The sequence below is a fragment of the Platalea leucorodia genome, assembly GCF_965183815.1.
Source record: "Platalea leucorodia genome assembly, chromosome: 10".
Taxonomy (NCBI): Eukaryota; Metazoa; Chordata; class Aves; order Pelecaniformes; family Threskiornithidae; genus Platalea; species Platalea leucorodia.
Window position 1 is genome coordinate 15,762,491 of NC_138832.1, and position 25,787 is coordinate 15,788,277.

Consider the following 25,787-nt stretch of genomic DNA (forward strand, 5'->3'; position numbering starts at 1 on the left):
TTTACGTCTTTGCTACTTGACATTGATCTGTAGGCTTTAAGACTGTCATGCAGCATAGTCAGTGGAGCTCTTTCTGAAGATGTGTTCCTTCTTACCTGTGGAGATTGTTTCAGCTGTCAAAGTCTTTAGAATATACCACTTCACACCTGCCAGTAAAAGACAGATATGGTCCATCTTCCCATATCTTTGAACATCCTCTCAATAGAAGTTTGAATACATAGACTCAGATAAAACATCCTACCTTTACTCTTCCTGTATAACCTTGAGATGCCCCTTGGCTCCACAGTGTCCTTTCTGTGAAATGGGGAGATAGAACCTCACCCACACTGCCATCGTGCTGCGAAGTTAAATTAGTTGCTAGCAAAATGCATTGAGGTCGTCAGCTGGAATTATTGGTGTTACAATTGTGCAAAAGCAAGGCTCAATCAGATATTTAAAATTATACTACATACCGTGGCTTATCCATTTCTATAGAGAATTTCTAACATTTCTTTAAAGAAAGCGTGTCATTGAATTTAATGTTCTGAGAAACCTTATGAACTTCCAATCTATTTTAGCCGTATATTTCAAATTGTGCTTATAATTGTGTTTTTTATTGAATATGTAAGTTCCTTTCAGTTTCTTAATACAGTACATGGGTTTTAATACACATTTGAGAAGAATGCATACTGTGGATGGGAGGCACTTTTGAGCGTTTTCAAATTGTCACAGTAAAATTGTCACATTTGTTTAATTAGCCTGTAGATCCTGCCACATTGATTTATGTCAGCCGTGTAACAATTTCTTTGGATAGCTAGAAAATCTGACCAGAATGCTTTTTTTTTCCTTCTTTTTTTTTTTTTTTTTTTCCCCAAGGAATTTCTCACATTTCTTTTTGATTTAAAAGCAGTCATACAGGCACCCAGCCTTGCAGAAGGCAGCTGAAGAAAATGTCAGGCTGTAGCATTAGAAAGGAAGATGGTTTTATTAGTTCAAGGCATTGAGGTGTTTGTTGACCATTGTTCAGAGGCAAGAGATAAAAAACTGGCTACAAACATGAATCTGAAGTTCAGACCCAAGTGCCCAGATTTATGTTTGTTCAACATTCTGCGTGCCCTGTTTATTCCGCCTGCTGCCCGTGTTACTGTATTGCCTTCCAGGGCTCCTGGGGCAAGAGCTCTGGTGTGGGTGTCACCAAAAACCCTGTTCTCAAGGGTTTACAGCTCTTCTTTAACTATTTCCTCTATTCCAAAATTTCTGTGCAATGTCTAAGCAGATATTTGGGGGGGGTGGAAATAACACCTACTAATACTTTGCAGAGTGAATCAGGAACATGGACACACGTGGACTTAGGAGACCTGCATGGCTTGCTAATGGGGAATAAAAAACGGGCAGGGTAGCGTTCATTGCATTTGCTGCTGGTTGAGTTAATGATTTAAGGCATGGACCAAATTTCACCTCTGGAGCCAAGCTGGAAAATGGCGGGTACTGATCTCTTATGAGGAATGCTTTGAGATCTTCTGATGGAATTTATTGCACAAGCACTGAGCGTTAAAGGCCCCTTTGGGCTTTGTAGTCCATTAATTTATTTGCCGTGAGTATATCCTGCTAAAGAATATGTTGTTTGTGTACCCCAAGGTACAGTAACCTTTAAAAATATTCTACTGAGCCTCAGAAAAAAACCTTGGTGTTTGGTTTGTAGGAGAACATTCCCAGTAGTGATTTTTTATTTTTTTTAAATCAAGCCAATTAATCCCTTCCGACTTATTCCAGTATTTTATCATTTCTAACCTCTGGAGTTCTTAGGCTTTTCAAAAGAGGTCTGAGCTGCCAGTTTATCTGAAAAAGGAGTGTTGTACCAATCAAATGAAAACTGATGCTCGGATTTTTTTGAAGAGCAGCCCCTTGTCGTTCCTAAGTTCAGACAAAAACAAAGAACACAGCTTCAATAGTGAGGCGTTCACTGGAGGCTTCTTTCCATGAAAATAGTTATCACTCCTTTTTTCCTTGGCAATTGAGTCATTGTTGCTTTTAAAAGAAGTTGTCATGATCTCCTCATTACCATTTTTCTTAATATGATAAGTGTAAACCACAAGAACGCTATCATGTTTGAAAGGATACCGGAATGCTAAGGAATGTTGTACTAACTGCTTGTGCTCTTTGAAAAGGCTTAGGCTGGGAATTTGACTAAATGTATCATTCTGTCTCCTTTGCAGCAGCATTGTCATTTTATAGTGTCTTTCACTTACAAGACAAGTTTACCCTTCAAACAGAATGCCGTGTTACTGCATCTCGCCGTTGTATCTCTCCAGCAAAGTGAGATCAACAGCTCCTTTTGGTAATTGCTTAAACATGATAATACATTGCACTTTGTACTAAAATAATAAAAATAAAAAAAAGGTTCTTTGGCAGGTTTATTCCAGTTTGTCTTTGTATGATAACTGGTAATTGTCAGTGTTGGACACCAGCTGGAGTTGCAAATAGCACTAACTAGCAACCGTGGGTCTACTGGGTGGTCTTTTCTTGGGCTTGCTCCAAGTTTGCTCCAGATTGCTCCTATGACCCCTGATAAACTATTACTAATGAACAGTTTGCTATTCCTTTTTGGCCATCTAGAAGCAACAAAGGCAATACATGTCATCGTCTAGTAATGTAGATATATAATTTTTAAATGCTGGAGAACCAAACTTACTGCATTTTAGTGCTGTGGCTTTTGTGTCCTATTGACTCGTTTTCCTGTGGGAAAAAAAGTAGTGTAGTGTTTGGAGACAAGAAGGTTATGGACTTTGCCCTTTTCAGCCCTGTTTTTTGGAGTTAGCTTGTTTCAATGTAGTTTGTTGTCAGAAGGTTTTAAAAAATGCAGGCATGAGCGGAGGATATATTAATCTGGTGTATAGTCTGAACATGCTGATTTCAGACGTTAGGACTGCTCTGTGTGGGACCAAGCATCCTCAGCTGTCATATGTCTTAGTGGCAGTTCTGAGTATTTAATGTTTCCAACCTCAGACTTATTAGCTTTGTAAGAGAGAACGAGCTGGGAAACGAGGAATCAAATGCATGCGTGTGACAGTGGGAATCTGTCTACCAGAAAAACTCTGAAGCCTCCATACCTTAAGGGAGATCAAAAAAGACCTCAGCATGTTTTGGCTTCAGTTTTCTTTACTCTTTAAGCTGGCTTATTTGGGTAAGGCTGACATGCCAAAAAAGTATATGTTGTATCAAAACATCTTCTATAACATACATCCATTTTTTCTACACCTGTTAGCTTAGCAGGAGTGGATCAAAGGAGAGTGTTGGCATGATTTACAGGACACACAGATGCAGGAACAGACCTGCTTCAAGGCACAAGTGAGGAAAAGGAAATCCAGACTGAAATGTTTGTTCTTTTCCAAAGGCTAAAATTACTATAATAAATGCCAGGTCGCGTGATAGGGTTTCAGGTGGCTGCACAGGTCTTTCTGTAAGTGAAGGGAATTAAAGGGTTGAGTGTGAGAGGCAGCAAGGACTCTACCTCTCTCTACAGGCCGGAACCCATCGCATATTTTTTGGCAAACATGCTAAGCTTTTAACCTTATAGAAAAGCAGGGTGCCAAATTAAAGGATCCAGTGACCAGGCTTCAGTTTAAAGTTTTCTGTCCGTCCAGGGCTTGCTGAATGCTGATCAAGCTGGCTGTAGTCCACCCAGGATTTTCCAGCCAATATTCACTGTTCCCAATTTCCAGCCAATATTCAGAAGTTCCACCACTGCCCTAGGCATTGCATAAGACAAAAAATGAGACAGTCCTTGCCCTCAAAGCATTCATAGTCTCTGATGTAGGCACTGGGAAGATAATCGTACTCGGTAGGGGAGAGTGCATTTTCATACGCTAAGGGAGAAGCAAGTTTTCAATGGGACACATGGTAGGGAGAGCATCACGTAGATGAAGAAAGGGAAATGGTGAAAAAGGACAGCTTCTGTAAGAGCAGGTTTGAGCTTTTCTAGGTGTTCACTGTGTCTTCGCTTCAGCCTCAGACCACTGTTCTAATGGCATTACAGTTGAGGTGTTGATGAGACCATATAAGAGGGAAACATTCAACATTAAAAAGAAATGTTACCCTGGCACAGCCACTCAGGAAAACCCATGCTGCAATACTGCTTGTGTGGTAAGCAGAATAAAAGAGATCTGGCAAAATCTTGGTTTTGAAGGCAAAAAACCAGCTTTTGTGAAAGATTTCAATGTGTATTGTACAGCAGTGTGTGGTAGCTTCATTTCTTTGTATTTGATGAGTAACAATTTGGAGCTCAATTTTAATGAAAGCAAATCATGGCTTATGCAAAAGAATTCAGCTTTAAACTCAAATAAGTTGCCTAATCTGGTTTCTTAATTTCCCCCTATATGCTGTTTCAGATAATTGATGCTCCTGTTGTAAGACTGAAGCTGGTGCCTTCTGGCACAAGTTGATGCTTTCAAATTCCTAATGATTTTTAGACTCTTTCATCATATTGTTAGGATGTGGGTTATAAACTGGTCTTAAACTTAGTGCACAATGTAAAACTTAAACAGTTTCTGTGCTAAGCCTAGAGAAGGAGAAGTTTTGTAGTTTAGTAATTTGATTTTGCCTGATACTGAATTTGGATATTTTATTTTTTCACGACGTTGGCATAAGTGGCTACAGGAATTAAATGCATTCTGTAGTAAATTACATGGATAAGGTCTTGTCATGTGACTACATAATTCACTGTTGTGTTTTGTATGAAAAAACCATGAATTGATTACATCTGGCAATGTAAAGGAGATGGTGTAATGTATTGTATAAATGTGCGCAGTGGAGTGCCTCAGGGTAGGTGCAGTCTTGTTTTGTAACTGTAAATTATAGTTCTGCTCTCCTCTTGGTGTGATCCCTAAGTTTCAGAGAAGAAAACAGGCGATTCAAGACATGCTTTTTTGCTTGTGAAGCTCAGGATGGATGGAACAAATTACCACATTCCCTTAAACAAGTGCCAGCAGTGAATAGTTTCAAAACACAGTTGCTTATTTACTTGGAGAAATGTTGCCAATGTTTTTTAAATTGCAGAGATGAAATTATATGTTGGTATTAGTAACTTTTGAAAGAATTAGCTTTTTATTACTTATTGTGCCTTTGTTTATATTATACTGTTGTACTGCCAGGATGTTATGTTGTATTTAACAGTTCAATGCATACTTCCTATCTCTTGGGGCCCTCATGAAAATTAGATGTGCCATCCCTGGAGATGGTTACCAACAAGTATCGTTTTGAATAAATAAAATCAATGGGATATGGCTGTGCATCTCAGTGGGGATGAGAAGTTGCCAAGAATGGGAAGTATTGCATTGGCCATGCTGTCCACAGCAAGATGCTGGTACTGTGTATTGGGCAACGAGGCCATTAGTTTAGTTACCGAGAGTGACAGATGAAGGATGCCTAGCTTTCTGGAAGTGGGTTTAGTACACGTGACTGCAAGTACCTGAATATTTATGGGCGTTTCATTAACTTCTAGGACTCTCAAACTGGTGTTAGCTGGTATTAACTGAATATCCAGTTCTGGATGCGGTATTAAACAGATAGGATCTCAGCACGGCTGAGAACTAGTAAGTATGGAGGACCGGGATTTTACCCTCGTCATTGCTCTGGTGTTCTTGAAGTGCCCTGTGAAAGACACAGCACCGACCGCTGTCCACCAGCATCCCAGATGAGCGGGACCTTGAGTCTGACCCATTCTGGCAGTTCCACGTTCCTGACCCGTCAGTAGGTCTGTCCAGAAGAACAGTTCTATGGAAATACAAATACCTCATATGGCCCAGCGTCTCACACGTGCTTGGCAAAACTTCAAAGCTTTGATCATCCTCTCCCTGCATGCAGCCATTACGGCCTATCCTTAACAAACCCCACATATTCTGCAAGTAGAGATGTCTCCTGCCTCTCTTGGATGGGAATTGGAGTTACCTCAGTCTCCTTATTCCTGGTCGGTATATGCCTGTCTTTGGACTCTCTGAAGGCTCATGGCTTGTCACAAAGACAACGCTGGCTCCTGCTCATCTCCTGGACTTTCACTAGAAAGCTTAGGGAATGGTATAAGACAAAGAGAGCGTGGGTCAGAGAGGCAGTCATACATGCAGGATGCATCTACCTTGACTTTGCCATCTCTCAGGCCTCCCTTTTCCACAGAACTCTTAATTCTGTCTCATCATATCAAACTTGTCAAGAGAGCTCTCCTGTGTGCTTCTTGTAAGGGCCTGTTTCATTTTTTACACTGTGTGATTCTACTTCACCTATTATGTTCTGTGAACCCCTCATGTCCTTCCTGCACTTCACTCATACAGATAACCTAAGCCTGACAAGAGTAGGGATACAGCTGCTACAGGCCTCTTGTTTTGTTGCAGTTCACCGTAATGATGTTTCTATAGTAGGACTCCTAGGGGGCTGTGCTGCATGTTCCTGAAAATGCCAAGAACGTGTGAGAAGGTGCTTGAGGGCACAAAACCTGCTTGGGATTGAATTGAAGGACTGTCCTGTGCAGCGTGAGCCACATTCAGGACAGTTTTTGACCAGTTTTCCTGAGGTGGACTATGAAGAAAATTACCCTGATCCACCTTGGAGAGAAGTATCCAACCTGTTTCACAGAGGAGCCTTGGGAATGAACTGTTCCATGCACAGCGTGGACCATTTGGGGCCCAGGACCCAGCAGGGAGCTAAATCATTTGACAGTGTAGACACAGTATTATATAGGCTGTGGTTACTTTAGGATTGTGTCGGACTCGTTAAATTGGAAATCCGGTGGTGGGTTCATGTGGTGTAGCTTCATTACTCTCCCCCTAAAACAGCCTCCTGAGCCAGGATACCTTCTCATGGTAATAGAGCATTGTTTTTCTTCACATACACAAGATTGGTTGGAGCAGTAAGTACATCAGTCATGATTTGCTTTTTTTTTTTTCCTTCTAAATGCTCTAAGCAAAGAATATGAGTGTTATTAGTTACAAAAGCTACAGTATGAGGAAAATATATTGAAAAGTGTGAGGTATACGGGAGTCAGAGAGTACTGAGAAGCTCAACAGAAAAAGAAAATGTCCATATTGCCATCACTTTCTTTGTGGATTTGCAAATGTTAACAAAGTAGGAAAGGAAAACATATGTTGTAAATTTTATGGTCAACCCCTATTGGCTTCTAAAGCAATTTCTATACTCATTTTCACTGAATATCATTTTTGTCTGGCCTTCTCCTTCTTGTTAATATGAAAAGGAATATTAATTTACCATGGGAGGATATGGAATGCATCCCATTCCCCAGTTGCACAAAGGGAACTTATTTGTTGTCATTGATAACACCCACAAGGTGAATGCTGTGTTTTTAAATTATGGTCAGGGAAATGGTTGCTTTTTGTAGAATAAACTCGAGCTTTTCAATAATAAAGTCATGCGTGTATGCACTATATTTCCAAATGGCTTTCTAGTAGTTTTTGGTACAGTAGCAAGATAAATTCTAGTATGACAAAGGCATCATTGCAGGTGCCGCCACATTGTTCCTCCAAAAATCTGTACTGGGCACTAGCCACTGGTAATAAATTTGCTAAAATATTTGCATAAGTAAAAAGTTTCCTGCCTTAACATTCGTACCAGGAAAACTGACTTGCTCTTGGAGGCCATCAGGCCATCATTGAAGTCGTCTTTTTTTTTTTTTTTCCCTTACAGGAAAAAAGATGTGGTATCCCTTTGATGATGAGAATTTTTTTAAGTGCTGAAACATGATAATCAAATGCATATCCGTGTATTTATCTATCATGTCCCTGTCAATACTGACAATGTATCAAAATCCCTTCCTTAGGAAGCCTTTGGTCCAGTATAAAGCAGGCCAGATTACTGGTCAGGATATTCCCAGCTGCTCATGGAATTTTCCATTCCTTCATAAGGAATATGAATGAAAAACAACCTGTAGGTTTATTGCCTTTGTGTTCCTTTAGGCTTTAGTGTCATTTGCTTGTACATGTCTAAGTATATATTTATATATTCATTCTCTTCTTAGCCTTTTCCCCAAAGATGAAATGGGTTAAGACATTTTTTTAATTCAGTATGCATCACACACATAAAATGTGGCTGCCCCTCATGCTTGGCTTCGTAGCAGAGAGAGTTTGATCAGGTTTGTATAAATGCAGAAACCAGAAAGATACTGTGAAACAAGACATGCTTTTTATTAAGGTTGCATTGATAAATAGTTAATAAAACATTAATAAATCATTAATAGAGTCTTTAATAAATGGTAAATCACTTGGTTATCTTTATTCCATCAAGGCAGGAGGTTGCTTAGCACCAGCTGTTACATCAAGTTTGTAATAACCTTAGAACATCTATTCATCATATATTAATTTTTTCTGAATGCAACTTTAACGTACTGTGTAACCAAAAATTGGAGAAAGTTTAAAGCACCAGATTTAGCTAAGAGTTAAAAGGACGGAGAAGGGCAGTTGACAGAATACCACAGATAAGGTCTCATTAGCTGCAGTGGCCTCAGATTGCATTTATTGCTAGCAATGTGTGCAGGGCTGCTCCTCCTCCAGCTCCTCTGGCTGCCCTCTAATGATGTGGGCACAGTGTCAGCCTGAAACTGCCTTTGTGGCCTGTAAGGCCACAGAAGAAAAACACCGGGATTGTTTCTTTCTTCTTCTGCCTTTTTGTGGATCTGCTATCCACAAGAGAGGCAGTGAGGGTAGCGTTTGGCCAACAGAGATCTGTCAAACTACAGAACAAGAAAAAGGGCTGGGAAGGGTCTTAGAAATCTCATCATCTACTACACATCCCTGTCCCAATGCAGGAATCAATTCTGCCTAAGCCATTCCTGACTGATGTGTGTTAATCTGTTCTTAAGTGTGTTCCTCCAAAGATGGAGTCTGTGTAGCTCTCTGAGCAATCTGTTTCAGCGCTGCGCCATCCTTACCAGTCGAGAGCTTTTTCTTGTGTCTAACTGGAATCTTTCTGGCTGCAGTTTCAGTTCATATCCACCATAAAACTGGAGAACAGATTATGCTCTCCTTTAGCAACAGCTCTTTCTGTAATTGAAGACTGCTCTCCTGTCTCCCCTCAATTCTCCCAAGGGAAGTAGCATGAGCCCTATATCTCGGGAGACTTCAAATTAGATCAGGCAAAGCAGTTTAGAGTGCACTGTAGGAAGGGAAGCTGCCTCGGTAGGAACACAGAGGACAGAGTCTAGCTGCTTTTTTCCATAATGACCTCTCAGAGCCTGGCTCAGTGCTTTTATCTGTATTTAAAAACACTGCACACTTTCTTTTGAACAAGAAGGAAATGGTGGAAAAATGAAATACAGAGATAGGAAATAAATCTTGAAGGCGGCTATTAATTTTAGGGACTGGTTTTGTAAAGCTATTTACCATCTGCCCCATATTCCCTGTACTCAGTTCTCTCGCTCTGACCTTTTCCTTAGAAACTTGCAAGTTTAAATCCTTTCCCGGTCCTCTCCTTCCGTTTAAATCGTGATTTGGCCTTGTACCCCTGCAGCCCTTAAAAAGTTTGCTTGGAGTATTTGTATTTTTGGTGATTCATTAGATTGCATCTGCATGTGTCCTTCTTAGTTACTTACCTGAGGGCTTTTATAGCTGAAAAAAGCAGACTGAGCTGAAGAGACGAGCGTGCCTAGCTCTAATAAATAAAGCACATGGAGTCAATTAAAACAATGTTTAAATAATTTTCAGAAAGGAGGATGCTTGATGTTACTACATCAGAGGACCACAGTGACTTTTAAGCCAACAAACTGTGCAGGTTTACTTTCTCATTTAATCTCCAGGTCTATTAAAAAATACATGCTTCCATAGCAGTCATCTACCCACTCCAACAGTTAACATGATTTTGGAATTATTTTAAGTCCAAACCATGTGAAAATAAATCCTAACTCAATTTTGTGGGATTACTTTGTTTCCATTCAGTTCCTCTTTAAAGCATTTCATATGCTCAGTTGTATTATTGTTACTTCCAGGAATTTCTAAATACTTCCAAATTTGGGTTGATTAAAGTTTTTTAACTTTTCCTGGAAAAAAAAAAAAAAAAAGAATGCAATTCCCTGCCTACTTTCCCAGGTATTTACAAACCAAGATGTTTACATATACATCTTAATGGATGCAACCACAACACACACACTGTCTGTGTGGTTCTTTATAGTCATAACACATTAGAAGGTAGATATATCAGATTTCAGAAGTTAAACAAAGTAGAGCTTAGCGAGTACTTAAAGATAAGGGACCTCCAAAAGAAATTGGGGCATAGCAAAGAATGGTGAAGTCATGTGGATGATTAAACAAATGACATCCTTTCTTCTGATTCTCCAAAGTAATGGGCATGTGCTTCAGGAACAGAGTAGGAGAGAGTTAAGCAGGCGGTCACATCTCTGCGGGATGTGGGGTTGGGGTTTTGACCCTGCACTGAAAGCTGTGCAGTGCCATTTCTGTGTGTCATTCTGTAGCTCAGTAGTGCTCTGTGTGAGTGTAACGTGCAGCTGCGTGGTGGTCGGCCTGGGGTTGCTGCCCGTACCTTTTGAAGTGACATTTTTCATATGAGTAAACTCAAAACTTTCTCTACAATCATTGAAGGTTCTTTGGTCAACAGTGCTGTGGCACCTATCTGTAGGTAGATGTAGGTATGTTTCTTTAAGTAACTATATACTTCCTCACCACTTCAGACAGTTGTGTTGCTTTGCATTTCTGGAATTTTCTATCCAATAATTTTTATTACAGTGATAATTGAAATTAAATGCTTCAATGTAGCTAGCTTGTACCTTCCTAATAGACTTTGATGCTCACAAGGTCACTCTGTAAACACATAGATTGGATAGTCCTAACCTCACTGAAGTTGACTTTTGCCTCTGACCTCAGTGGAGTCAGGATTTCTTACCTTCTAATTGCATTTCCTCAGATAATAGCAGACTCATTTTTCCTTTTCCCACTTTTTATGTTCAGGTGTCCTCTAACAGGGAGATGACTAGATTTGCTTACACTTCAGCCCGCTGAGCTGGTACCCAGTGGACACTAGATGCATTTTGACAGTGAATATTCCAAAATATTTGCTGGCGTCACCTTCCCATGAATCCTAGGCTCTCTGTCCAGCCTTTTATGCATGGGCAGGAAGAGACTGAGGTCAAGCCTGTAATTGCAGTTCTAGAATATGCTTCGTTTCTGCCTTCAGTCAGGCTGCCTGTCCCTCTTTTAATTATGTGATGTAGTCTCTGTTTCATCGTTTTGCTATGAAGAGATTTGCCACAAAGCAACCTCTGGCATAGGATTTGGCAGAGGCATGCCGGATTTGGATTACATTATCTCACAGAAAAGTTCACTAGATGCTTAAAACTTTTTCTGCCTTCCTCTGTGCAGAGGTCAAACAATCGGCACAATAGAGTAGTGTACTGCTCGCCATTGCGCTGAGCTGCCGCAGCCTCACCCACCGGGAGGGATGAGCTGTTCAAGAGCTGCCTCTTTGCTCCTCGTTGCCACCATTTGGGCTTTGTGCAATGAAAACAGGCCCTGAGCTCCACAGGCAGAAACGCAAAAGCTCTTTTAGGAGTGCAGAGACATCTGCACCCTCCCCTGTCCCTGGGTCATCTTCCTGGGCACAAGGAACTGGCAAAGCTTGGCCCGAGGCTGCGCTGCCTGTAGCTGTGTGGCCCTTTAGATAAGCCCCAAGCGTGTCCATGGTGCGCTGCGCCGGGGCAAGCAGAGCGGCAGAGCCCAGTGGGGCCGAGCTGCCGGACCAGCCCTGCCCTCCTGCCTCCGCCAGGACCCGGTGAGGGCTCCCCTCCGTGGTGGTCATTCCTGGGCTCTGTCCCTTGCGGCGCATAGTCAGACCTTGCTGCAGTAGCAGCATTGCTAAGGGTGGAAATTTGATGGGCTTCAATAAAATACTAGTGCCTAACAGGAGCTTGGGGGAAGTTTGCATGTCTGCCTGTCCCATTGACTAAGGACCGTGGTGCAGAGTTTTCCTTTCTCTCTCCTAACCTCCTGTATGACACACGATTTGTGAGGGACAACTGGAGACCTGAAATTTGCTGGCTGTATCTTCAGTGAAGGACACATTAGCATCCAGCTGTAGCCACTCAGGCCATGTCTTTAGCCCAAATGCACCCACCACACTGCCCTTTTGACAACAGTTATATTTTCTTTAATTAATTGTATTATGTTATATTTTTATTTGTGGAGTGTTTGCAGTGGTTGTCATGTTACCTACAGAAACTTGTGTGCTCATAAGCTTTGTTGTGGCTGGCTCTGGGCTTGACCAGTGTGAAATAGCAGCTGGGAAGTTTAGTTTACTGCAGTCAGGATTATGGCCGTTGCACGCAAAATTTCCTAGATCAGACCCTCTTTTGCTCTTTGTCTCCCTTGCCTCAAGAAAGAATCCTTTCTGAGCTTTGTAGGCAAAGAAAAACAACCAAGACAAAGATGTAACAGATTGCCAGAGACAAGTCTTACTGCCTCTCTGAATATTTATTAAATTAAAAACAAAGATAAGAGAGAACGGAGCAACATCTACCATAAAACACACTCATTAGAAGGGCATTTACAAGCTCTGCCTAAAACAACACTTCTGCAGTTTCTCTGTTTTACTGATTTTTCCCCCTCCTCTGACATAAGCCCCAGTCTGCTCCCGCCGAGCTCGGTGGGGCGGCGGTTCTAGGCCTCAGGGTGAAAAAGCAGGGTGTGCACTGTCTCTTCTGCTTGTATTTCACAGTCATGGGCACCCAGGTGATTTCTTTGAAGACAGTTGGAACACGTGTGTACAAATGATGAATTAACACACTGATACAGAAAATGGGCATGTTGCTTAGATGGTCTGGTAGGCAGGTCTTCACCAGAGACTTGGATTTCTTAGTTAAGTACAGGCTTTCTGTGTAACCCTGGGCGAATGACCTGGTCTCTCAGTCCCTCATTTTAGAATGTAATCGATAGTGCTCTGATGCTGTGACATTGCATACCACAGTAAGTGCCTATGGGCAGTGCTATGAGAAGATGCTTTGGTGCATAGCACGCTGTCCCTGCTCTCTTCTACACCAGGCGTTCATGCTGCAAGCCCGCTCCAGCTTTTTCTAGACCTGCCTCTGGTTTATTTTCACACTGTGCAATTTTGAATAGGGTTGCATTTTGCCGCCATGCAATCCTCTATAGGGTTGCATCCAGTTCGATACAGGAGGGGTCTGCTTCCTGCTTGGGCTCTGCAGGTAAAACCCTGTTCTATACCCATGATACGGCTTCATTCATACAGCTTGACAGGCTGACCACAGAAGTGGAGTCAGCCGCCACCTGATGAAGATGCAGATGGTCAAAATTTTCAAGAGCAAAACCTGTCCTCACCCTCATTCCCAGGAAGCGCTGCCTGTTGGGTAGTTAAGATGTTCATCTGCCACATAAGGATGGGTGGTGATGCTTCCTTAAGCAATTGCATCGCCAGGCTCAGTGGAGAATACATGGTCATTTTTTCCTCTCTTTGTTCTTTATGTGCATGAATTTTTTTTCAAAAACATGTTTTTTCTCTTCCCTAGGAGATGACCCATTCCTGGCCTCCTCCTCTTACTGCTATTCACACTCCTGGCAAGGCTGAGCAGACCAAGTTTTCTATCCCAAGCAAGGTACAAGTAGGCTATTACCAGTGACCTGATTAACATTCTGTTCTGTTGAGTGTTCTTCGCTGGAGAGTTTATTTTTGTAATTGGTTCCATTTTCAAAAATTTCTAAGACTATTTTTAGTTGGAAATTCCCAATCAGACTGTTGTTACTAGTAGGACTGCTTATTTAAAGCTGCAAAAGTTACAGCAGAGGCAAAGTGAACTTTATCTCTGTTGTTATAAGAGTTTTTCTACATCAAGTACAATATATTTTATTTGTTTGTTTTTCTTCCATTATTATCTGTGCAATGCAATGGCTGAAATGGTCATTTGTTCCTACTTAGTGATTGATTGCATGATGAGGTTTAGGTGGTATGGTCAAATTAACAGTGACTGAAAATGTTCCTGCATGTGAACAGTGCTATGGCATCTGCCTGTGTGCACACTCCAAGGGCACATGAAGTTGCACAATCCTCAGTATCGGCCTTGTTAAAAGCACACGCTCACTCAGCACTTGCCACGTCTAAAGCATGGGCCTGGAGAGTACCTGCAGTTCACCCAACACACAGTGAGTCATTAAGTTGTGTGATTTGAACATGCCTTTAGCCCAAATTCTGTTGTTGCCTTCTGGCTGTGATTCTGGTGGCACTGTTAGAGATCGAGCTCATACCCAGGGCAATTATTGCCAGAGATATCTTCTGCTGGGACCTGAACAACTGTGAGCTGATGATGTTTGGGGAAGGGGAGAACTTCCTCAGGGTGACAAATCTACACCAGCCTGACATGGAGCTACATAAAAGTTTCTTTCTAAAGGCAGGACCTTGGAAAATAGCTTATATAAAACTGGTACTACTTGATATCGTTCAAGCAGTCATATCCTGTTCTAGAAGGTGGAATATGATTTTCCTTTTACTGATTTTACCTGTTGGGCAGATACTCCCCCGTCTGAAATGCAGCCGCCATACTTAATTGGAAATCGTATGAAATTAGCAGTATCTGTGGCTCCTTAAAAAAACAAAGCCAGTGCCCAGAATGTCTTATTTTAATGGCATATGATTGTTACTGCTCTAGCAGTGCCACTGTCGCTCAGTTAACCGCTGCAGCATTAAGCATCAGAAGTCATAACCATACGAGAGTATAATCCTCATGGCAAATTGGTTAAAGTCAGTTGAACCCATTTAGGTGAAAGTGGAGTTTGACCTGTGTGCATACAGTGAGAGTAGAGGATTTTGCCCCCTGGAAGCTATATTTTTTTTAATTTATACCATCTCTTATTTAGTGCTCTGTTTTTGATGCGCCCTATGGAAATTGGTCTAAGTCCTGCAGACTGGCGCTATCTCCATTGGCAGCAGTATAAGCATAGGTTCAGAGACGCTAACATTTTGGTTTGTTTTTCTGTTTCTATTAAGTTTGCTTTGAACTTTTAAGACCCACATCAAAGTTAATTTCTGGGTACGTTAAATGTTGATCCTAAAATTCTTGACCATATCACTTCAATACAAAATATAAATTAGATTTTTTTTTTTTTTTGAGCTAGCATTTCAGGAAATAGGCAAGCACATAAATGCTTCCAAGTTTGCTAGTTTTTCTTTAAAAAATACAACAGAAATGTCTCTTCAGAACATCACATTAAATCAATTATAGCTAGCCAAATTATAGATCTTAGACATAATGCGGCTAGAATGTACAGCCGTACAAACCAGAGACGGGCGCTATTAGAAGTTCTCAATTTAACTATTAAAAAAAAAAGTATCCTCATGAGAAACGTATATAAAAAGTGTGATAAAAAAGCGGAACTTATCAGAACGATTTATCCCTTTGACATTCAAATTTGAAGTGCCATGTTTACTCTTAGGGCATGATTTACTTCACAAGGGACTGACTGACAGCACAGTATAATATTAGGAACTAATAATGCCCTAAGAGGAAGTGCAGTGAGGGCTTTAATGACTTTAACATCCTACAGAACTAACACTTCCAGCAAAGTAGTGCCTGGCTGTAAGATGAGGTTGTAAATAACACCTTAATTTCAAATGATCAGACTCTGCTTGGAAGGAAAGCTGATTACAATCACGGTGGACTATAAAGCCTAGAGAAAAACTAAGCAAGAAAACACTGTGACATTAAGGAAGCAGCTTAGTTGTTGTGAGCCAACAAGAACCCTAGCATTAGCATGCTCGGTGCTACAAGCCAGATTCTTTGCTGCTTTAAAGTTGTTGGGCTTCCATTGATTTCCTTGGATTCGGACCACTTTCCATCAGGTGACGATCTGCTTCCTGCATCTTTATCAAATCCCATGTGTCACAGTCCAAATAAAAACAGTGACTATCAACAGAAGGTTACTGTATTTCCAAGCAGTGAGATAAAAAAAAAAAAAAGCAGTGGTGCTGAATTCAATGCACAGTTGCATTCATGCTGCGGTCTGAATTGGACATCATAGGTGGCTCATAGACACATCCATGGCCAAGCCTGGAAAAGGCTAGGACCACTGCGGGTATAAATCTGTGCAGTGTCTCCGTAAAGCGGGTATGTAGATTTACAGCAGCTGAGGACAAGCTCTTGTCTGAGCTGTGAAAGGGTCCCTCAGTGGTGCTCTGTCTCCACAGTTAATGTTTTTTTAAACTAATGTCACTGGTGCTGCCTTAACAATCACAGGATCCCTTCCCCGTACCATCTCCTTCCCCGTTTGTGTAATGCCAGTGCCCTTAATCTAGCAGGCTAAGATATAGCCTACCTTCTTCATCTTATTTAACTAATGCTGACATTTTGTGTGTTCTTCTTTGTAGGACTCCCAACATCTGACCTCAGGATACAATGTACAAAGTAGGTCTTTATCATCTTAGTCCTAACAGTCAGGGTTGGGTATTTTTTTTCCCTACTTAACATCATTAAAACAAAGGCTAAAAAATTAATTTCTGTGGTGCTAAAGCAGATCAGTTCCATTTTTTATTACATGTTATGCATTGTGGCATGTTGTGAAACCAAGTATAATTAGATGGGCTGACAGCTTTGGGTGCATTTTAATTCTACAGTAATCTTTTGACATTTGAAAATGTGTTTCCTTTGTTTGCAGAGTGGAGTGATCCAGCAGGGAAAGTTGCAACTAAGTCAGTGCCACAAAAGTCGTAAGTATTATTATTTCCAGCTTTAAATCTCATTTTAAATTTATCATAAAGAATGAGCTTATTTCTCCAAAGGTAACTAAAATCTAGCTTTGCTCATAATCTTGTCCTGGTGTTCAGGTGTTCTCAGTAGTCCTTAAAAATTAGCCATAAACCAGTTTTATGTTTTCAGTGCTTATTATTCTTTCTTCTTTTTAAGCATTAGCTAACAGAGGTATGTGTGAAAGATGAGTTTATTAAGCAGAAATAATGCTGATTTTAGTTGTACAGCTTGCCAAAATTAAATCACTTTTATGCTTCTCTCATCAGATACTAAGCCTCTTACAATAGAAAATGCAACCCAATGAACAGATGATGCAGGAATTTTAACATTCATACAGTGAGAGAGAGTAAAACACATCACACAGAATGATTCTACTAGCTGGTGTTGAAAAGCTGGTCTTGAGTTTCATACACTTTGAAACAGCTGAAAATCGCAGATGATCTATAAATATGACAGTTGGAAATTGTGGAAGAGCTAATTCTCCATTGTGTTAAACTATTTTTCTTTGGTGCTTCTCTGGTGTAAGGCTGCAATAATGCAGCAGTGAGTTGAGACCGAACTGGTTTTTTAATTTTAGCCCAGGATCTCGAAGTAATTTACAAACAGGAATTAAATAATAACTGAAAAGTCGGTTGTTGGTTTTATACTTCTGAAAATGTGTGGGTCTGATTTCAGTTCAGAGCTGCTATTTTGTTTACTGTTCAAGTGTTTTAAACTACTGAATGCAGATCTGCACGAGCTTAACTGGCATTTGTGTAAATACAATATGTTCATTTAAAATTACTTGAAAATTATTCTGGTCGTTCCCCTTAATCTACTGAGGACACAATTTTAAGTAAATCCCTATAGGGGAAGAAAAATCAATGCAGAGATACCTACAGAGGTTTTTAAAATGAATTTAAATATATTGATTCTTAGTGCAAGTTTGCGTACAGGGAAGGACGTGTTGTAGTTCAGTGTTTTGTCTGTGACCATGTGAGAGATGCGGGACTAGACTAGTCCCACATCTAGTGGGTGCTGAACCCATTGATGTACTCCCCAGGCTCTGAAGGTCCAGTTCTTCACTCATAAACTCAAGTCATGGAAGTATTCATTCAAATAAAATTTGTTGAGTAAAGCTTTACAAAATTATGGTTAAACAACTAATTCAGTTTTAAAATGAAATGTTTTTTTCTTCAGATTGAATGAGTATTGGACAGGAATGCTAATGATAAAAAGATTAATTTGCATGAATAGCATTTATTTATGAAACTTAGTAACAAATTAGTTTTTGCTCCTTGCTATGTGATTTCCAGTAATGGCTTGGTTTTTTTAAAGAATCTAGCCAACTATACCCACTGTTCTTGGTAACAGGATGGGTGCATTCACGTTTCAGAACATCTAAGTGATCCAAACCTAACATCAAGCATATTCCGTAGTAAAAAAAAAAAGTAAAAAAATATTATTACATCTTAAAATTATTTTTCTCCTAAAGCAAGTGTATTTGGATTCCACTGTGAAAAATATTTTAGTGAGTATACCATAAAATACAATATTTCAATAGTTTGTAACCAACAGTAATAGACTTGTCAATCATGGTTTATAGTTATAAGCTGAATTTCAAAAGAACAGTGCTTCAGAGCTCAGTGGTATATAGTGCATTTAATGGGACCAAAGCTCTCTATAGGAAGCCTGATATAAAACCTGAAGACACTGAGTACATTTTATGAACCAGTTGCTCTCTGTTCTGCTGCTTGATCTAAAGTTCCAGTACTATCAATCAGATTTCTGCTGCAATGAACTGCCTTCTTATGGTAGGTGATAGATTTTACACATGAGAGATCAGAGCTGCAATAAAGCTACTTTTATTTTTAGCTTCCAAATGAAGATCAGCTAACCCATTACTATCACTTTTTCTCTTTTACTGCAGAAAAATTGTTAAGGCAGCTTCTAAGAATTTCCATAGGGCTTTGGGAGGTTAGAAGGCAGTCCACTGTGAGACTTGGTATTACGAGGCCAATTTGTTTCTTTAGATCTGCGTGTGCAGTTACCACCACTTTCACTGGGAATTACAGTACTTGAGGACATAATGAAATTAAAGCAGAGAGTGGGGCAGAAAGACCTAATGGTATCAAGTAGAGCTGGATAGTGTGATCCATATAAACCCTGATAAACTGACAGCTCCTGCAGTCATTGTGTATTTTAATAATATACTATTTATCAGATTGCAGTTGTATTAAGAAGGATTTAATCTTTCTAACGTGGGTCAGTTTCAGGGATATTGGATTGTATTACCGTCCGGCTTATCCCCAGTCACATTTGTTGTTCCACTGTCAGCCACACAGCGTGATCTTACTGACTTCAAAACTGTAGCCCCCGCCAATTCCTTATATATTTTGTCAATGGGATCTGTTATCTGTATTTCAGTTTGATCAAATCTGACTGAATTTGCGTTTGTCCATCTGTATGCTTTGTTAGAGACCTTTTAACCTGGACATGTTTCTAGATATTCCCCAACTTTTCTAAGTTTACATGCAATTCAAGTAAAACTTCCATTATATTTTCCATTTATATTGGTCCTAGTGACAGTCTTATAGATTCCATTGGCTTTGTCAGAAATCCGTAGGAATTGGTGGTAATGTGCTTGCATTCACCATATCACTGAGTTACACCATGACTAGTTGAGCGATGTGTGCAGAACAAAGATACTTTACCTTCATAATGCTGTATTCTGCTCCAGCAGCCAAGCTGCCTGTATGTCATTACGGAATTCAGGTGTAGAAACACTGGCATCACGGAAGCTCAGACCAAAGGGATGTACGATCTTTGCAAGATAACCTTTCAGGTGCGTGCTTCTAGGGGGAAGAATGGAGGCAACGTACTGCAAGACAGATTAATTGACCAACGTCTTGCTTTTGTAGGGGGATGCAAGGTGCATGACTTCTTGTCTAAGTAAAGCTTCCTGAAATACGAATTTCATCCTTTTTATACTATTTCAATGTACTTCACTACATCCACATGCTGGAGAAACCCAATCTCCAATGCTTCGCAGCAGGTAAAATAGAAGGTAGAGTAGTTGAGATTGTGTCTGAATTCTGCACCTATGTTGTACATGAGGACGTGTACATGTAACTAACCTCAGATCCTACTTTCGACTCAAAAATCTTGACATTTTCAACACTGACGCGCGTGCGTGTGTGTATACTGTGGTGAATTTTTATAGCTGAAATCAGGCAATGTAAAACTACAGCACTTGGCTTCCCTTTTTTTTCGTTTCAAATTCACTGTAAATCTCCATTGGGTATTGTGCAGGCAGTTTTCAGCCAGTCTACTCTGATTAGTTTGTTATGAAGCATAGTAAGCAGGAACAGATAAGGTGCAACCAATTGCACTGAGAAGGATTTTCTGTCAACTTCCATGAATTTGAGGGTACGAACTCAGCTCACGACTTAGGTTTCTGTTATATAATTACCACTGCAAGTATGTCATCCTCAAACATCCAGTCCTTTTGTTCTGATTTGGTTGTTAGCATTTGGCCTCTGTCCAGTTGGAAACTACCCAGAACCTTTTTAATCAAGCACATCCTGTGTTTCGAAATCATACTGCAGAGTAGTCTTGGGTAGTTTCCATAAAAGCCTAGCTAAAAAGAAGAATGTAATCATAATGGTATTCTTCCCCTGTCATAAAATTACTTCCTATACTTACTGTATTAATCCAACATTAAAAGGCCCTTCTCATGGGCTCAGTGAACTACCGGAAACCATTTAAAAACTTAGAGCAGCAAATTTTTATGGATCAGTCAAAACCAACTTTATAGAGTTTTTGTTATCCATCATACTTAATGATACACAACCTGTGTGGGGGCTAGAGAACAGCTAAATACAGTGGGCTCAGAAACAAAACAAGCAGCTGAAACTCTTTATGCGATATTTCAGCAAGGATTTTTCAAAGGGGGCTCACCACTGGTTTCAGTTGGGCCAGGATTTCATTTCACAGTTCTAAAAAATTTCAGTAAATACCAGTACTTTTCTAATCCCAAAGATTATCGTAATACTTGATGGAAGCCTGTTTGAAAATGGAAATGTGCTTCTTGACATCTAACTACTTTTCATAAGTATCTAATGGCTTGTTGGAAGTTCTCCACTGTGTCAGGGACAGCCACCTGGGAGCATGGAAAACAGAATTTGGCAGCATGTTCAAGCTATGAATTAAAGGTAATTCACGGTTTGAAATGAACCAGCATGAGGTCCTTATGAAGAGTAATCAGACATCAAGAGGATTTTACGCCAAGGATTGTATATTGGATAATGCGACAACAAGTAATGTTGTTATTCAGAACATTCAAATCAAGAAGCACTGATGAATTCTTAACCCTGAAAGGAATCAGTATTAAAAAACGAGGATTCATTCAATGTTGAGGCATCATTTCCAGTTCAATCACATGAACCAAAAATGTAAAATTCATCTCTGACTGGAATAGGAAGAATGTTTATATTTCTATATCCAACTCTATATCTGAGTTCCAGTCACAATCCAGCCCAGGTGTAATGCACTGAAGAAACTGAAATTTTAGTATTCCTAATTAGAGTTTTTAATCGATCATATGAAAGCATAAGAGTGTAAATTGATCCCACAGTGTTGATAGCTGGCTTTCTTTTATAGCACACGTTCATTTTCACTTAGTGAGTGTGGCAAGCTTTAATCATTAGCCTAAGTACTGCCTGTTTGTTAGAAGTAGAAAGTTCCAAAGATATTCCCTCTGGGTGAACTGGGAAAGTCATGAATACAAGGGACTTACACTGCCATGTACAAATTATGATAAGTGAAATAACAGTGGCATGTAATTGGAACTCCATTAATCTTTGGAGAGCTCCAGTGTACCATATTAAAGGGACAAAGAGCAAATGAAAATAGAAGGGCCTGTTTTGATAAGATGTCATTCATCTTTCATATTTACTGTTTTGTTTTGTTAGTTTGAAGTTTGCTTTGCATCCTTTTGCCTCCTAAGTTCTTGGGTTTGGAGCAATTGTCAAGATCGTATCGTTTTGTTCCTCACTGCCGCAGGCTTTTCCTTTTGAGCAAAGTACTAAGTATTTGGGACTAAAACATACAAGCGCTTCCTATGGACAGTTGCCTATAGAAGCAAACTTGCAAAATATTTCAGCTGCTGTGAAATACGTTAAAATCCAGTGTCGTAATTAAAAGCCCTGTATCCTTGAAGATAAGCCCATTATTCAAAATAATTTCTAAATTAGATTTTTAATTTGTTTTCGTTATTCAGCTGGCTCACATACAGTTTAACCTCCCTGTCAAAATAAAGTTATTTCCCAATACATTCTTTTCCATGATCTCTTTCTCCTGACATGTTTATAAATCAGTTTAAAAGATTGTGGGAACAGAACTAAATTAATTCTCTTATATTTTGCTGATCAATGTTGAATAATTTTTCTTGACTATCAGAGACTTACATAATTACTGCCTTTAAGAATGCCTGAAACAAGCTAACCAGCTGCATTCTTGCCAGCGTTGCTGATTGCAGCTCAGGTGAGCACTGAACCATTTGAGTTTCCTCTGATACTGTATAACCCTCCATTAAAAATTCAACATTTATTTGCCCTAACTAACGAGTAGCAGTTGAAATATTTTGTTCTCAAGTAGGATGCACTACTGCGTCACTGCCAAATGTATGCAACGACTGAACTGCGACCACTGAAGTGTCACTATTAATAGAGACAGGTAAATGACACACATTAACGTGTTTGGATTCGGGATGTATTTCCCTGTCCGCTACGTATCAGTTCCCATTTTGGAAACTGGTTAGACTGCAAATCTGCCACAGGTTTCCCTGCATTTAAAGAGCTTTTCCACAGGCAGCAGCGTATGTGATGCCTTCATGGCTTAAGGCCAGTCTCAAACCGACCTCCCAATTTACATTTCTGTGGGATGGAATCACTTCCGAACTTCAGTGCAACTTCAAACATTCATTTTGAAAAACAAATGTAGTCGGTAAATCTGAAAATGTAAATCAGGATAGAGCAGAGGAAGCCACCACACTCAGTACCTCTCCCACCCATTTGTTTTGTGAGCTGCACGCTTGCTGATAAAATGCATATAAACTAACTTCTTGCTTGGCTTTCTGGCCACCATAATTTGGACCTCAGCCTGCTCCCTTTTGTCTTAACTCTGACCTGTCAGTAAGTTTCAGGTTCAGAGCCAAGCCATTTCTCTCTCCGGCTCTTTCCTCCTGATGCTCTTCGCTATAGTCCCTTTCATTCTTACTGTCATCTCTTACTGGCTTTATAGACTTCAGTAGCCTGAGACAAACTGAGAAAATTGTCACCTAGATTCATCTGCACCATGCTGCAAAATAGTCATAATCGGAAATGGGTGATAAGCTTGAAAGAAGAATGGATTTTGCCAGGATGCTTGGCATTCATAATACCAGAGTGGGCTTGAAACTCCCAATTTGTGTCCTAAATATCCTAGGTAAGACTAACAGCCACTTTTCCTAATATCACAACTTAATCCTTTGCATCTTTCCTCTGAATCCCTCTGACAACCCCAATAATCCACCACATTTTTCTCAGCTTTACACTCTCCATCCAGAGGAACTTATATTGCTACCATTATCCTTGGGCTGAGGGCTCAGCAGGGCTCCAAAGCCTATCAATTTTCTGGCCAGAGGGCTTATTTTTTATGAAGTGAAGTTCTCACAACACCCCATGGGGCTAGGCCACGCTCACTGCATTATCCTCCGTCTTGGATAGCCCTCGGAGCCACAGATTCAGAATAGCTTTACCTTACAAATAGATCCTCCCAAACGGTGAAAAAGGAAAATATTCCCCACTGCTGGGCTAATTACTGTTCTAAATTCCTGGAGGAAGAACCGCTTCCCTCACTTGTGTCCATGCATCTCAGAAAAATGCATTTTGAGACTTTCCTAATGGTGTAACCACAGCTTCCCAAAAAAATGATGTAGCCCTGGAGGAGGAGGGAGATGTCTGTAGCCTTACGCCAGTAGGTGCAAACCAATCGTTTAATTAAAATCCATGTTATGGAAAACACAGGAGGGGGCCTAGAAAATTGGCAAATAAAAAGTTATTTCCTAATTTCCACAGGAGCTTTTTATCCTTCAAGATAAAAATAGTAAACAAAATCTGAAAGTAGTTTAGCTTTCAGGAAATTGTCCCTTACTGGAAAGTCTTGTTTAGTCAAAATGCTTCACAAAAAGATCTTTACAGGTTTTGAAAGAAAGATGTTGACTCATCTACCTCACCTTGACAAGAAAGACTTAAATGCGGCTGTCAGGCTCATCTGAGTCTGCAAAAGTAGTAAGAATCTCCAGTAACGAGGGGATTGCTTTCACAGCTATTTACCTGTTAGACTCTACCGAGGTATTTGCTTTTTGGGAATCCCTGATCAGTTACGTGCACCTAACTGTGTTTTAAGGACATATATGTGCTTTTCTGCAGAGAGAGAGGAATGCGAATCAGTGCTGCCCATATTGGATTTAGCATGAATTTCAATAGTTCCAGACAAATTTGAAAGCCTATACAAATCATATAGCTTCAAGTCTGGCTGTGTGCTAGACTGGAATTTTTTGTTAGGTCAGACCTTTATCTCAGCTTCTTTTTGTGGCTCTTTATGGGGAGATTGAAGAGGAACTGAAACTGGTGACCTGTCTTGACCTTTAGTACTGGATTAAAATTCCAACTTGCTGCCATGGCAACGGGGCCTTGAAAATTAGATCCTGACAGAAGCAGGGAGAAACTTAAAACTGCAACTGCTGCACTGAACTGAAGAAAGGTTGCTTACAATTGTCAGTGACAGGCTCTTAATTCAAATAATCTGCCTTTCCCTGGACTTAAAAAAAATAAGGAAGAGAGAAATGAAAAAAAACCCCAAACCAGAAAACTCTGTCTTGATTTTTTTTTTAGGCATAAATCTGTTGCGATTCAAAGTAAAGCACACACTGCAGAATCCAGCACAGACTCTGATATTAGAGGTGGCAGCAAGCAAACCTGCATGGCAAGAAAGGAGCCAGACATGCACTTGCAAAGGTCTAAACCACCCAGACCAGACTGGTAGCAGGAGCCAGACAGTGGCCAGTGTTAAATCACAGGTTAACTTTCTATTTTTTTCTCCTTTAACCTGACACCAGGGATCAAAAGAGACATCAGTGTCGCATCTGACTCCCAGGATCCATGCAATTATCTGTTCTGTAGATGTAAAGGGATAAACATAAGCTAGATAGTGCTATTTCAGATCAAGTGTGATAAAAGTTACTCATTTTCCAATCTAATCAATGCAACAGTCAGAGGGAGATGATAGTGCAAGTCCTTCACTGCTAGAGGAGGTTAAGTTGGTTTTACCCAACGGAGAGCAGAATGCATCTGTAACCTGAAGGGAGAAGGTGCTGAGGGTCACATAAAGGATTTCCTCCCAAAATCAAATAACCTTGACGATCAGGTTGCAAGACCATCTCATGTTAACCTGTAGCTTTCCCAAACACCCGAGGGTCCTGAGGATGCTCTGGGCGCCCTGCTCCCCTTCCCAAGGCGAGGAAGGACCAGAACGACCCCCCCATCACACAGGGGGATGCTGCCTCCTAGCAGCCACTAGCCCCTATTTCTGAAGTCCCTGTAGGGATTTCTGTCTTCTTCACAAAAAAAAAAAAAAAAAAAAAAAAAAAAAATCATAAAAATATATGGGGTTTACATATCAGATAAAGGACATTTCTTAATGGACAAATAGGTACCGTTGAATTGGATTAGATGCTCTGTACAGCTAGATAACTGCTGCAGAATCAGATTGGATTGTAGGTACTATATATAGCTAGATGAAAGTAGATGGCATTAAATTTTTGGAAGAGAGAGTTTTGTCAAAGCTTAGCGTCCAAACTTACTGCAAAATCCTAAGACCGTGTTTGGAGTCTGAGTTCAAGTAGAAGGCATGCACAGAGAAATACTTCCTTTAGTTTTCTTTAGACTGTACTGCCAAAGTATTGGATTTGTTATGTATTGGTGTATTGTATAATTATAGGATCAGACGAAATATTACAGGTGTTCACAAA

General features: G+C 40.2%; 1 protein-coding gene across 1 annotated transcript in view; it reads left to right on the forward strand.

Annotated features, from left to right (window-relative positions):
* Window positions 1–25,787, forward strand: part of AFF2 (ALF transcription elongation factor 2) — a 343,526-nt gene that overhangs the window by 199,212 nt on the left and 118,527 nt on the right. Inside the window, exons 5-7 of the mRNA XM_082323594.1 lie at window positions 13,508–13,594; window positions 16,357–16,393; window positions 16,644–16,695. Of these exons, the coding sequence (XP_082179720.1) occupies window positions 13,508–13,594; window positions 16,357–16,393; window positions 16,644–16,695 (176 nt within the window). The remainder of the gene's footprint in view (window positions 1–13,507; window positions 13,595–16,356; window positions 16,394–16,643; window positions 16,696–25,787) is intronic.